The 15,350-nt window shown below is 39.1% G+C and overlaps 1 protein-coding gene across 6 annotated transcripts in view; it reads left to right on the plus strand.

The window, feature by feature from the left end:
• Positions 1 to 15,350, plus strand: part of JAM3 (junctional adhesion molecule 3) — a 70,731-nt gene that overhangs the window by 44,730 nt on the left and 10,651 nt on the right. For all 6 annotated transcript variants that reach the window (XM_087433949.1, XM_087433948.1, XM_087433947.1 and 3 more), the window contains 2 exons: positions 14,366 to 14,431; positions 14,939 to 15,052. In XM_087433949.1, coding sequence (XP_087290075.1) covers positions 14,366 to 14,431; positions 14,939 to 15,052 — 180 coding nt within the window. The remainder of the gene's footprint in view (positions 1 to 14,365; positions 14,432 to 14,938; positions 15,053 to 15,350) is intronic.

Consider the following 15,350-nt stretch of genomic DNA (forward strand, 5'->3'; position numbering starts at 1 on the left):
ATAAGTAAACTATTGAAACTACCACCACTATCAAGACTTGCACATAGCCATCCCTACAGAAAGTTTCCTAGTGCCTCCTTGTAATCCTTCCCTTCTGCCCTAGGTCTCCACCCACCGCATCCTGCCCTGTCCCCAGGCAATCACTTACCTGTTTTCTGTCACTACATGCTAGTTTGGATTTCCTAGAATTTTATATAAATGGAATCATACCATTTGTACTCTTTCTTGTCTGGCTTCTTTCCTTGGCATAATAAATAGAGATTCATCCATGTTGCAGCGTGCATCAGTAATTCATTTCTTTTTATTGGTAAATAGTAGTATTTCATTGTATGGAAATACCACATTTTGTTTATTCACTGTTCATTTGGTTGTTTTCAATTTTTAGCTATTACAAATAAAGTTGCTGTGAATATTTGTGTACTGTGTATTTGGTCTGTGTATTTGTATGAACATATGATTTCATCCTCTTTGGTAAGTATCTGGGAATAGAACAGCTGAATCGAATGTTTGGTATATGTTTAAATTTTTAAAAAACTGCCAAACTGTTTTCCAAAGTGGTTGTACCATTTTACATTCCCACCTGCAGTGTATGAGAAATCCAGTTTTTGACATTCTCATCAACGCTTGTTATGGTCAGTCTGTTTAATTTTAGCTGTTCTAATAGGTGTGTAGTGGAGTCTTATTGTTTTAATTTGCATTTCACTAATGGCTAACGAGTTGAGCATCTCTTTTGTTGTGTTGATTTGCCTTCCATTAGATCTCTGTCACAATTACTCAACTCTGCCATTGTCGAGTGAAAGCACCATAGGCAATAAGTAAACCACTGGGTGTGGTGTGTTCCAGTGAAACTTTGCTTACCAAAACAAACAGCAGCAACAGAGCAGATGTGTATGGCCTTTGGATCATAGTTTGCTGACCCCTAATGTATATGATTGTGTCGTCTGCAAATCAAAACAAATTTACTTCTTTTCCAATCTGAATGTTTTTTAAAATTTCTTTTTCATGCCTGATTGTACTAGCTGGAACCTCCAATACAATGTTGACTAGAAATGGTGAGAGCAGATGTCCTTGTCTTGTTCCTGGTCTTAGGGGAAAAGCATTTAGTCTTTCATAGTTATAATCTTAGCTATAGGTTTGTTGTGGATACTGTTTATCAAGATTAAGAAATTCCCTCTAGGGGCCGGCTCAGTGGAGCAGCGGTTAAGTGCGGGCGCTCTGCTTCGGCACCCCAGGGTTGGCAGGTGTGGATCCTGACGCACCACCGCTTGTCAGGACATGCTGTAGCGGCGTCCCATATGTAAGTGGAGGAGGATGGGCACGGATGTTGGCCCAGGGCCAGTCTTCCTCAGCAAAAAAAGAGGAGGATTGGCATGGGATGTTAGCTCAGGGCTGATCTTCCTCACCAAAAAAAGGAAGAAAATTCCCTCTATTTCTAATTTTTGGTTTAATTGAACCAGCTTTTAGTTTATTGATTTTTTTCTATTTTTTTTCTATTGTTTATTTCAGGAAGTTCCTTTCTATTCCAAAAATTTTTATCAGGAATGTATGTTAGATTTTGTCAAATGATTTTTCTGAATTTATTGAAAATGTCATATAGTTTTTCTTTTTTAGTTTGTTATTATAGTGAATTACATGGATTAGTTTTCAACTGTTAAGGCAACTTTGCATTTCTGGGATAAACCTCAGTTGATCTTTTTAAAATATATTTTTGGATTTGATTTGCTAAGATTTTATTTGGAATTTTTGCATCTATGTTCATGAGGTATACTGGTGTGTAATTTTCTTGTAATGTCTTTGGCTGGTTTTGATATTAAGGTAAGGCTGGCCTCATAGAATGAATAAGTTGGGAAATATTTCCTTCTCTTCACTTTTCTGGAAAAGTTTGTCTTAGAATTGGTATTATTTTTTCTTTCAATGTTTGGTAGAATTCACTGTGAAGCTGTCTGGGCTTGGAATTTTCCTTGTCAGGGGAGGCTTTTACCTACAAGTTTTTTTTTTTCCTTCTTTTTTTAATAAACATAAAGGTATTTAGGTTATTCATTTTTTCTTGAGTGAGCTTTGGTAGTTTGTGTCTTTCAAGGAATTTATTTCCTCTAAGTTGTAAAATTTATAAGCATGAACTTGCTCATAATATTGCCTCATTACTCTTTTAATATCCGTACAATTGTAGTGATGTCACTTCTCATTTCTGGTATTGTTAATTTGTGTCTTGTCTCTATTTTTTTTGATTAGTCTAGATAGAAGTTTATTAATTTTCAATTAATCTTTTCCTCAATTTTTTGCTAAAATCTATCTTTGTACAGAACAAGCTTTTGGTTTTACTGTTTTTTCTCTATTGTTTCTCTGTTTTCTATGTTGTGATTTCTGCTTTGATCTTTATTATTTCCTTTATTCTGCTTACTACTTTGGATACAATTTGTTCCTCTCTTTCTACTTTCATAATGCAGAAGCTGAGGTTATTGATTTGAGACTTGTCTTCTTTTCTAATATAGGCCTTTAGTGCTATAAATTTCACTTTAATTACTGCTTTAGCAGTCTATCACAAATTCTGACATGTTATGTTTTTATTTTTATTCAGTTCAAAATATTTTCTAATTTCCCTTTTGACTTCTCTGAGTTATGGGTTATTGAAAAGTGTTTAGTGTTTAGTTTCTAAATATTAGGGATTTTTCAGATAATTTTCTGTTATTGATTTCTAGTTTGGTTTCATTGTGGTTAGAAAACAGTCTTTGTATGATTTGAATCTTTTAAATTTTTTTGTGATTTGTTTTATGGCCCAGAATATGGTCTACTTTGGTAAAAGTGCACTTCTCATGTGCACTTGAGAAGAATGTGTATTTTGCTCTCTTCGGGTGAAGTGCTCTGTAAATGTCAACCAAGTCAGGTTGATAGTGCTTTTTAAAATCTTCTGTATCTGTACTGATTTTCTGTCTTACTTGTTCTGTTTATTATTGAGAGAAGTGTTTTGAAATCTCCAGCAATAACTAGATTTGTGCATTATATATTTTGCAGCTTTGCTGTTAGGTGTATAATTGTTTAGGATTATTACATCCTCCTGATGAATTGACCCCTTCATCATCATGAAAGACCTTTTCTTTTCTCTCTTTTTTTTTAATTATTATTATTTTATTTATTTATTTATTTTTTTGTGAGGAAGATCAGCCCTGAGCTAACATCCATGCTAATCCTCCTCTTTTTGCTGAGGAAGACTGGCTCTGAGCTAACATATATTGCCAATCCTCCTCCTTTCCACCCCCGCCCCCCCCAAAGCCTCGGTAGATAGTTGTACATCATAGTTGCACATCCTTCTAGTTGCTGTATGTGGGATGCGGCCTCAGCACGGCCGGAGAAGTGGTGCGTCGGTGCGTGCCTGGGATCCGAACCCGGGCCGCCAGTAGCGGAGCGCACACACTTAACCACTAAGCCACGGGGCTGGCCCTGAAAGACCTTTTCTTATTCTTGCTAATAGTCTTTGCTCTGAAGTCTGCTTTGTCTGATATTAATATAGATGCCTCAGTTTTCTTTTGACTAGTTTTAGCATAGTAAAATAGCATAGACTGCACTGAAACTGGTGTGAACATGTGAGGATTTAACTTTTTTGTAAAGACCAAGCCGTCTTCTTTCCCCAACCTCCAACATCTCATTCCCCATGAGAATGAATATTTCATGCGTTTTTTAAACATGTTAAACCTAAGCCCATGTGTTGTAGCTGGAATGTTTCCTCTTGTTGATGTGTTAGTGGAATAAAACAAAAACAAAAATACCAGTAACTGGTCCCTGTCTTTTACACAGTGGTTCTTGGTAGGTGAGATTACCATCCATGTTTAAGCCTGGAGTCCCTGAGGTGGCTCACCCATTCAGATTCTGAAGGAGGGTGGTATGCATGCACTGCCTTTCATTGTAACAGCTGAGGCTATTTCCATGCACCTCTGAAGGATACAGAGACGCAGGGAGCTCTCGAGAGGACATGCTGGATGGATTACTGCAGTGTCTGTGGTTGGAATGCAGATGGAACTTCGAGTTATTTTCTGGAGCATTTGAGAGCACACACTCTCCCTCTCAGAATGCTCTGCTACCAGAATCTGTGATCACATGTGACATTGTGTTACAGGACTGGGTTCACACAGAGACCAGCTTCATGCCAAGGTCTTATGCTCAGAGCAAGTGTTAGGGATAATTTATTTCCAGATGAGGTATTTTACAGAAGCAGAATATGCCTGACATATGTTCTGTATTTAGTCATACATATTTGTCATGCCTTGGTACCCCTAAGATAGGTCTCATCACGACAGATGGAGAATTTCATGTGTTTGTGCTATAAAGCCAAGAATATTTTTCAATTGGTCTGATTGGTCTGCAGTTAAAAAAGGTGACAGTGCCAGTTGCATGTAAAGATGGCGACCACCTCTCCACCAAGCATTTTATGACTGTAGTTAACTTATTTCAGTGCAGAGCAAAGCTCCTGGTGAGTAAAGGGGAACACTACACCATTCTGTTTATACTGCATGGACTTTTTCTGAACCACTGAAAAAACTGAGAAATCATTGCACTATAACAATAGAAGTGGTGCCATTATTCTGGATTATTCTTTTCTGCCCGCTTTCCCCTCTGCCTGTCCCCTTACCTCACTCTTCTCTGCTGCTTGCCTCCCGCCTTCACCCTCCTTTCCTCTCGCCCCTCTCTCTCTTCTCTCTCACTTTCCTTCTCTTTCTAAACCCTTTTCCCAGCCACTAGTGTAGGATATTTTATTCATATTTTTACTTGGTGGCTTGATGCTGAAGGGGCATATAAGACCTAGCCTTTCTCCTTTTTCCCTTTTGGTCTTCCGCCATTGCTTCCATTAACATGACAGTAATTTCTTGCACATGGTAATCCTAGACTTTCTACGTAAACTGTATAAAACTATCTATTAGAGATGGAAAGAGGGATGGGAAAAATTCTTTCCAGGGTAGTTATTTCTTCAAACACTTCCATCTAAGGTGACCACTAGATGGAGTTTCACTCTGGTGTTATCTGACTTGGTTAGTCACACTTGTGGTCAAGAAATCTTTGATGGCTTTGGTTTGGAATTAGAATTAAATAGAAACAACAAGTTAGTGCACTCACATCAATGGCATCTCATCTGATGTCTTCCTGCTAGCTTAACATCGGAATGTGGCACGATATTGCTCTGACTGCATTTAGAGTTGCCACCACCAGAGTTCTTCATGGAACATGTGTGCAGGTGCAGCAAAATTACATAGATTTTTTTCCTGAACTTGAGATTCAAAACAAGAAGCACCATAGCCAGTGTATTAGGGTTCTCCAGAGAAACAGAACTAATAGGATGTGTGTGTGTGTGTGTGTGTGTGAATAGAATAGAATTTATTTATTTTATGGATATAGAAAGAGATTTATTATAAGGAATTGGATCATGTGATTATGGAGGCTGGCGAGTTAAAAATCCGCAGGGTGGGCCAGCAGACGGGAGACCCAGGAGAGCTGAAGGTGCAGATGAAGTCCGAAGGCAGTCTGCTGGAGAAATTCCCTCTTGCTTGGGGAGGCTGGTCTTTTTTTTTTTCCCCCCAATTTTTTTAGTTTAGGTATAGTTGACATACAATATTATAGTAGTTTCAGGTATACAACATAGTGATTTGACATTTATATACGTTATGAAATGATCACGACAAGTCTAGTAACCATCTGTCACCATACAAAGTTATTACAGTATTATTGACTCTATTCCCTATGCTGTATGTTACATCCCCATGACATTTATTTTTTAACTGGAAGTTTGTACCTCTTAATCCCCTTCACCTATTTTGCTCATCTTCCTCCCTTCCTCCCCTCTGGCAACCACCAGTTTGTTCTCTGTATCTATTACAGTTTGTTTCTGGTTTGTTTTGTTTGTTTTGTTTTTTAGATTCCATATATTAAGTGAAATCTTATGGTATTTCTCTTTCTCTGTCTGACTTATTTCGCTTGGCATAATATCCTCTAGGTCCATCCATGTTGTTGCAAATAACAAGATTTTATTCTTTTTTATGGCTGAGTAATATTTTATTGTATATCTATATCACATCTTCTTTATCCATTCATCTATTGATAGGCACTTAGATTGCTTCCATATCTTGGCTGTATGTATAATGCTGCAGTGAACATAGGGGTGCATATATCCTTTCGAATTTAGTGTTTTCATTTTCTTCAGATAAATACCCAGAAGTGGAATTGCTGGATTGTATGGTAGTTCTATTTTTAATTTTTTGAAGAGCCTCCATACTGTTTTCCATAGTGACTACACCAATTTACAATCCCACCAACAGTGTATGAGGGTTCCCTTTTCTCCATCCTCGCCAACACTTGTTATTTATTGTCTTTTTGATAACAGTCATTCTGACAGGTGTGAGGTGATCTCTCACTGTGGTTTTGATTTGCATTTCTGTGATGTTAGTGATGTGGAGCAACTTTTCATGTGTCTGTTGGCCATCTGTATGTCTTCTTTGGAAAAATGTCTCTTCAGATCCTCTGCCCATTTTTTAATTGAATTGTTTGTTTTTTTGATATGGAGTTGTATGAGTTCTTCATACTTTTTGGATATTAACCCCTTATCGGATATATTGTTTGCAAATATCTTCTCCCATTCAGTAGGTTGTCTTTTCATTTTGTTGATGGTTTCCTTTGCTGTGCAGAAGATTTTTAGTCTGCTGTAGTCCCATTTGTTTATTTTTGCTTTTGTTGCCTTTGCTTGAGGAGACAGATCCAAAAAAATATTGCTAAGACTGTTGTCATAGAGCTGCCTATGTTTTTTTCTAGGAGTTTATGGTTTCAGGTCGTACATTTAAGTCTTTAATCCATTTTGAATTTATTTTTGTAGATGGTGTAAGAAAGTAGTCCAGTTTCATTCTTTTGCATGTGGCTGTCCAGTTTTCCCAACACTGTTTATTGAAGAGACTGTCCTTTCTCCATTGTATGTTCTTGGGGAGGCTGGTCATTTTGGTCTATTCATGTCTTTCGACTGATTGGATGAGGCCCACTAACATTATGGAGGGCAATGTGCTTACTCAGATTTCACCAGTTTAAATGTTAGTCTCATCCAAAAATATCCTCCAAGTTGACACATAAAATGAACCATTACAGCCAGATTTATTTGGAATTCCATATTTGGTTGGTTCTTTTTTATGCTTTATTTCTTTTGGTGAGGAAGACTGGCCTGAGCTAACATGTGTGCTCATCTTCCTCTGTTTTGTATGTGGAATGCCACCACAGCATGGCTCGATGAGTGCTGTGTAGGTCTGCGCCCAGCATCCCAACCTGCGAACCCCAGGCTGCTGAAGTGAAGCACGCAAACTTAACCAGTAGGCCACCAGGCTGGCCCCTTTATACTTTATTTTTAAAGGTCTCTTTGATTGTATAATCATTTAGTTTAGCCAAAGTAACAATGGGCAAGCTTTAACCAGGGGTTCGGCTGGCTATGTTCTTGTCAGAACCCATATTTGGTTTATTTACTATATATTCTTTGCTGTGTGTATGGGTGAATGGGTCTGGAAAATGTCATTGACATGCACTTTCTCTCCCTGCTCTTGCTATTAAATTCCTTAAAAAATTGGTTAAGGAACTGAGACATCATTGAAAAGATGCTGTTTTATGGGATATTTTCTTTTCTAAGATGGATTCTGCTAAGCAAGCACACAAAAGTGGTCTTGAAGAATAAACATGTAGATATTCTCCACTGGAAAGCCTGCACTGCCGTATTATTCTTAGACTTGACCCCAGTAGACCAGTGAGGTCCCGCAGTGAGGCATGCTGATGTGCACCCACGCTGCTTCAGTCTTGATCAGGGAAAAGTTTCTTTTGAGCAGGAGACAAACTGGACAGAATGCCAGAAGTCTAAATATAACTCTTTAGAGAGCCAGACATACATAAACTAGTTCTTAGCGAGCAACACATCTGACTCAAAGTGAAAACATTTTCTAAAAGAACTTCTTTTCCCTCTTGGTTTATAGTAATGAATATAAACCCAAAATAATTTTTTTTTAATTAATTTTATTTTTCATGGAGAGCTAAAACTACTATTGGCTGTAGTTAAATGATAATAGCCATTGTTAAACCTGGAAAGAAGCCTCTTATCTCCCAGTATTCCCCTCGTGAGCCAGCATGCTTGTTTTGCTGTTCTGATTGATTTTGTTTCCACAAGAGGAACAGACAGGTAGTTTGCATTGTGAGACCTTGGTCTGTCTGGATGTGGGCTGAATGGTCACCTTTGGAATTTAGTTTCTCGTGGACTCGCACTCTGCTTCAGGATGCTTGTGCAGTATGCTAAGGCTCTTAGAAGAGTGAATCAAAGTGTGCCAGCCTCTACTGAGTTGGGGAGTTGTGGGCTGACACTAATGTTACCTCAACATCTGTTACGGTTTAAATGTAATTTTTAATGATAATATTTTATGTTGTTATTAGTTCCTTTTGTCTGAGGATCTAGAAGTATTTTATTACCAATAATTCTTCAGAATAGTAAAGGAAAGCAGGCATCATCCAGTGCCAACAATAGGGCTGTACTTCTGTGAACACAACTCTAGATTTGGGGTTGGGCCCTGACATAATGAGTAACTTAGCAGGGTTCCCCAAATGGGGCTGTACATGAGAATTACCTGGGAGGCTTAGAGAAAATACAGATCCAGGCCTTTCCCAGTCCATTGAGTTAGAATTCAAGGTGTGTGTGCTCTAGGGGCTGAGGAGGTGGGGTGGGAAATGGTATTTAAACAAGCACTGCGATCTGGCATCAGATCCTCAGACCCTGGCAGAATTTTTGAAATAAGTGACTGCAGTTGTTAGCCACAGCTGCTAAAATCGTTCCAGATTAGGAAAAGGAAGGGGAAACAAAGAACACAGTAGTTTCAGAGAACAATCCAGGAGCCTGCGTGAGCTCGGAAGGCCATTGTGAACGTCAGAGTTTCCTCTCCTGCCTTATCATTCCCATGTGCCTGCTAACTCCACTCCCCCCTTAACTTCACTTCACATCTTCCCTGGAAGGAAGAGCTGGCTGTGGTGAAGATGCCGGTGCCATCTGTATATCATTCCAGAGGCTTTTTTAAGGCCACTTCCCTTGCAAACTCATCTAAGAAAGGGTTTCGGTAGAACAATGGGATATGAGTTTAGGCTTCACGGTCTGATTCGTGTTTCTCTTTTAGTTCCACATCCTCTTTACACTTTTTTGTTTTTGTCTCTTTTAGTTCTAGATAGATTTTAATAAAATGTTCTTCTTATAAGAAAAATTATGAAATAGACCAGGGAAGTAGAGACTAGAAGTCAGAACTCCTGGCTTCTGGTTTTTACTTTGTGCTTTAAACATGAACCTCTCCAGGACGTGAGGCCCTGACTGGGAAGAGTGTAGTCATCCTTACCTACCTCGATGGAATGCTGGGAGGCTTAACTAGTGTTCAGAGCGTGCTGTGAGACAACCATACTCAGAAGAAAGCATTGTTCATTAAATTCCCGGCAGCACTGTCTCCTCACCCTTTAGTTCCCTCCTGCTGTGTTAATTATCAAAATGTTGGTGGGAGGAAGGACAGTGTCTGCTGTGTTCTTTTCTCTACATTAGGCATTAATCCTGCAGGCTAGGTTGACAGTCCTGTTCAGAGAAAAGTACCTTAACGGGTTCACCTCCCTTTTTAGCAGAATAGTGAACTGAACTACAAGAAGCAGCTTACCATCACATTTGTTACATGTCAAAATAATGCTCTTGGTGAGTTTAAAGGTCTCACTTCTCTATGTCTGTCTGCTTTTCTCTCTCTGAGCACTGCTGATTGGCTCCTTGTATGTGAAAATTTATACTCCATATGACATCCCTTCTGCAGCCCATCCTTGTCTTCTCAGGAAAAGGGTGTATTTTCCTTGTAGACCAATGTCCAGAGGGGCGGGATGCTTCTCATTCTCGAGCCCAGTTGCTTAACCAAGTGATACTGGAACTTAGGAGTTGACCCCAAGGTTCTCTGGCTCCCTACTCTGCATTTTCTGTGCTTGGGCACCCTAACCAAAATGAGGCAAAGGCTGATGTCAAAGGCTGTGACTCATATGCAGATGAATGGCCACAGTGTGCTCCATCCCTGCCGTCATCTCTCTCTTGTTTTTTTCTGCTGTGTCTGTGCTGCAGTGCCCTGCAGTTTTGTTTATGTACATGTCTCTGTCATCTGTTTCTGGGAGCAGAGAGGGAACCTCCTGACTGGGAAGGGCCTGTGCTCTTTATTTTAGGGCAGTCTCTGTTTCTGCATCCTCAGGGCTGGATTCCCAGCTCGGTTACTTCTCTCCCCAGTAGTGCCTTGTTCCTCAGGCTCTTTCTTCATGTAGTTTAGACAAGGGCACACAGCTCTGTGGAGGAGGGCACTTTGCTGGGTTGGTCTGGAGACTGTACAGATGGAGATGGTTCAGGATTTCTGTGAGAGAGCTAGGACAGACAGCAGAGTCACAGTTTCTTGGTCAGGTCTTCCTATATAAAAAACTGTGTCCGACCCCACTATTTATGGCATGGGGCATGTGTTTGGAAGTAAATCTGTCCCATGTATAACCTTTCTGAATCCTGGTTTTGTCTCTTCCTCCCCAGGTCCTGCTGATAGTACCTAGCTGTTGAGCCTTAAGAATATCAGTAACTTCTCTTTCTTTCTGTAATAATGTGATACAGTTAGCATCAATATATTGGAGATATCCTGACCCTGATAACATTATCGAATAGCCTTGCCTTTGGACCACCTTAATGTCATTTAGCTTTTGGGAAATAAGTGGTTAGACTGTAGAGAAGGAATTCTCAAACTTTTTTTTTTTTTTGCCCTGAGCTAACATCTGCTGCCAATCTTCCTCTTTTTGTATGTGAGTCACCGCCACAGCATGGCCACCGACAGATGAGTGGTGTAGGTCTGCTCCCAGGAGCAACATTTTAATGTTGAAATAATTATAGATTCACAGGAAGTTGCAAAGATAGTACAGAGTGGTCCAGTATACCCTTCTAAGTTAAAAAAAAAGAAAAAAAGAATTTAGAAAAAAAACTTTCCTGTAATGAATTTTTGGTACAGCCCAACTCTGGAAAACGGTTAGGTTCTTTAAAAGACTAACCATGAAACAACATATGACCAAGCATTTGTACTCGGGCATTTATCCCAGAGAAATGGAAACATGTTCATACAAAAACCTGTACATAAATGTTCACAGCAGCTTTATTCATAATAGCCCCAAACTGGAGACAACCCAGAGTCTTTCAGTGGGTTAATGGTTACACAGACTGTGATATATCCACACCATGGAATGCTACTCAGCAATAGAGAGAAATGAACTCCTGTTAGACACAAGTTGGATGGATCTAAAAGGCATCCTGCTGAATGAAAAAGTCAATCTCAAAAAGTCACCTACTGTATATTTCCACTTACGTAACAGTTGCTAAAGTGAGCTTGGCCTGACTTCTCTTGCCCAATTACCCTTCATAAGTTTCACCGGCAGCTGCTTGTGCCAACTCTAGAAGACTATGTCCCAAGAAGATTCAAGAATAGAAGAGCACTTCAAGCAAGTGAAGCTTTAGCTTAAGTGATTATTCACAACAGCTGGGCCCTAGGTCTAATAAGGTCCCAAACTGAGAGTCCTTCCTCAGAATTTTTGTCCTATTCCTAAACAATTCTTAAATTTATAAATATTTATAATCCCTTACTTTGCCCATCCCCAATGGCCCAGGATCCCACTGTAAGATACAGTAATAACTTGTGTAAAAGAATGGTGCTATGAGGATTGGAAAGCACACACCTAACACTTGAAGACATCATAACTAACCCATCTGGAATACTATCCGATGCCTGGGGAGAAGATCCTAACACCCAGTTAGGAAATGGGGTCTGGAAGCCAGCCTTGAAATGGCGGCTGCTGGAGTTTAGCTGCGCACACATTGAATCCCAGTGCTATCACAACACTCACATGGAGATGACATTGTTTAACGCTGAGCAAAGGGTTTTTTGGAAAGAGAACAAAGGGAAATCCATTACAGCATCTTTCACATGTTTTGTTCCCATTTAATTTCATATCTATCTTGGCTTCTCTATCAGACTTGAAGCTCTTTGGGAGAATCCATTCATTCAGCAATTTGTATTCAGTGCCTAATATATGCTAGATACAGGCCTAAATTTAGGGACGATACATGTATGAGTAAAAATTTATGCTCTCGTGCTTACATTCTAGTATAAAAGAACAAGTATTATATTTATTCATCTTCATATCTTCCTTCTAGCACTGAATGATGTTTAGTAGGTACTCAAGAAGTGTTTTCTGAACAAATCAATATGCATTTTTTATATTCTAGATTAGATTTCCTTGAGTTTTCCAGAAAACCATTTAGTTGAATTCAGTTTGCTCACAGAACTATAATTTGGCCACTCTGTTCTTCATCCTGCTCAGGAATATATTACTGAGTCTTGGACTTAGACAGGATCTAAGATACATGTAGTTGTCTTATCTCTATTCAAAACCTCTTAACCAAATTTGAGACTCCCCTCAACATTAAAATGTAAAAATACTTGTCTTTTTCTAAAATGATGATGGTGAATATCAACTCACTATGGCATTTGGAATCCACTGGATACACTAAAAAAGGTGAAATAACAGTTTTATTTTCAAGTGTAAACATTAACAATATACCAGAAATTACATACTTAATAACTATTTAAACTTAAATAAAAAATTTATATAAGTTCTCCCAAATCCTTTTAATGAACACATAAGTAAAAAATCAACTGGCTAACTGCATTCATGATCAAAGTATACAACGAGAATACTTATGAGACCATGACTAATTTTGCAGTGGCCTATGTGCTCCTGGCACTTCACGGAACATTAACGTTTTCAGGTTTTGCTTTGGGGCTCTCTAAAAGACATCAGCAGCAGGTAGAGAGTCTGCTGTTCCACCCAACTGAAGGTTTGTGAATAGAGAAAATCAGAGTCAGGGTGACATAAAGAGTTTCTCCTTTACTAAACGTGGTACTCTTACCACGGTAAGACATCTACAATCGAATGTGAGAGACCCTGCTCCACCCCTGTATCCTTACAGTGTTTTCTATGTATAAACTATACGAGTGATCCAGTTTTTCCACATCGTCAACATCATCACTAAAAATTTTTTTTATTCTGGTAAAATATACATAACATAAAATACATACACTTCTACAGTGAGCGTTTTAGAAACTAACAGCAACTCAGGTATGTTATACTTCTAATTTTCATGCCTTTTGTTAGATTCTTTAAAGCTTTTGCTATAATTAATGAAGTCTTACTAAGTAAGAAGGAAAGGATCAAAATGTATACTGGGAATGTATACATATAGCTGTATCATTAAATAAGACTTAAAAAAGGAAAAGAATGGATTATTGTGACCTGCAGCCCCCCGCATGTACAAGGAGTTATAAAGCAGCTTAGAGTACAAGTCTTCCTGCACATTTTCTTTAGCTGGTATAGTAAGCTAACATCCAGAGACCTTAATAAGGGTTTTATGTATGAAGGCCTTCTTTGGAGATGGCATATTTTCCTAGAGCCAAGTATAGCTGAAGAATGACATTTTGTAGGTGGTCAATGTACCTACTTGATCTTCTCTCCCAGAAAATCAGTTAAGAAATTTTGAGACCATGATGAACTAGTTTCTGATCTTTGTTGAAACTCGTGGGTAGTCAGATGCTAGTTTTGAAAGGGATTACCATGCAAATAGCATATCTTGATTTCATCCATAGCTTCATTCAACTGAGCTTCATGAAAATTATGTTATTATTTTTCTCATTTTACCAAAGACTGGTGAAAACTTTTCATGGATGGGAATCACTGGGTTAGATACATGGCTAATACCGTGAGGTGGTCTCTTACCCGGCTGATAACTATACCCAGAGAGTGTTGATGCCATCCTAGAGGAAAAGTACCAGGCCAAGAGTTTGGACAGCATGAAATCCACTGAGAGTGCCTTTGCTGGATTTGAAGCCTAGAGGAGAGGGGAGAGGTAGGAGGGAGGAATGACAAGAAGAAGGCCCATGTGTGTCTGGATGATGGGTGTTGAAAGGATTAACAATGACTGTAAGCAAGAAGGAAATTTGCAGAGGAAAAGTCGATCAAGTTCTAGGGGCTTTGTCCTGGGACTGAGAAGGAGAGTGAATTCTCAGGACTGCTCTTTCTCTTGGTTCTTCCCAGTGAAGGTCAGACTGAGAGAGAAAGTAGTCAGCTTGCTTTATCTAAGAGACTTTGTTTTGGAATATATTTTTCTGTCCTCTATGGTTAGTGGTTGTAGCCTACATAGAAGGGAAAAATCTGACCTCAGTCCGAGGGTTCTCTGCTGTTTTATAGTTGCATTGTCTCTGATTTTACTTGTCTTTTTTTCCTTTAGGCTGCTTGATAGGGGCTGTGAATCTCAAATCCAGCAACCGAAACCCAGTGGTACAGGAATTTGAAAGTAAGTACAAGGGAGACTATTAGGAGAAGGAGCACCATCTAATGGACATTTGGTAGTCTTGCAGCCAACGCAGGACAGACATACATATACATATAGTGCCAGGAGATGTTCAGGTGGGTGGCTGCTCAGCAGTGCCTTGATGGGCACATGTGTCGATGAAGCACTGCTTCCACAGGCCAGTGGGGACTCTGCAGGTTTTATATTGGCTAAAATCTGATTCCTGCCCTGGGTTTATACTTACACAACAAAGAAATTTCTTATGTAAAAGCAGAGTATGAAGGGGGAGCCTGTACTCTGTTTAGTAAAAGTCCTTGCTAATCATCTTTATTGTTTTTCTGGCAAAATTCATCTTTTCTTAAAGTCTCTTAGAGCCGGGTGATAGCTAGATTTTTAATCTGCATGAAGACCTCTCTCAAGCTAGAGACAGCCTGCACGGTCTAGGTTTACAAGTGAACCTGAAATTGTGCCACATTCACTGAGAATTCTTTTTTTTCCTTTGCTTATTAGGTGTGGAACTGTCTTGTATCATAATGGATTCACAGACAAATGACCCCAGGATTGAATGGAAGAAAATTCAAGATGAGCAAACTACATATGTGTTTTTTGACAACAAAATTCAGGGTATGATCCTGTGGTCCTCTCCATTGGACACAAGGCCCAAGCATGCACTTGTGGCCAGAGACTCCTCTGACTGCTCCTGCCTCTGTAGCCAGGATTGGTTATTTTGTTTTACTTATGGAAAATTCAAGCATAGCAAAAGTGATGAGAATAGTATATTAAACCCTCTGTATCTGTCACCCAGCTTCAACAAATAATAGTTCATTAGTTAGGGTTTTAATTTATCTGCAACCCATCTTTTTGAGGTATCAGAGTGAACATTTTCCTAGGCCATCTTCTTATCACGATCCATGATGTTGGC

This window comes from Ceratotherium simum, chromosome 7 (assembly GCF_057802395.1).
Source record: "Ceratotherium simum simum isolate JZ-2026a chromosome 7, ASM5780239v1, whole genome shotgun sequence".
Lineage (NCBI taxonomy): Eukaryota > Metazoa > Chordata > Mammalia > Perissodactyla > Rhinocerotidae > Ceratotherium > Ceratotherium simum.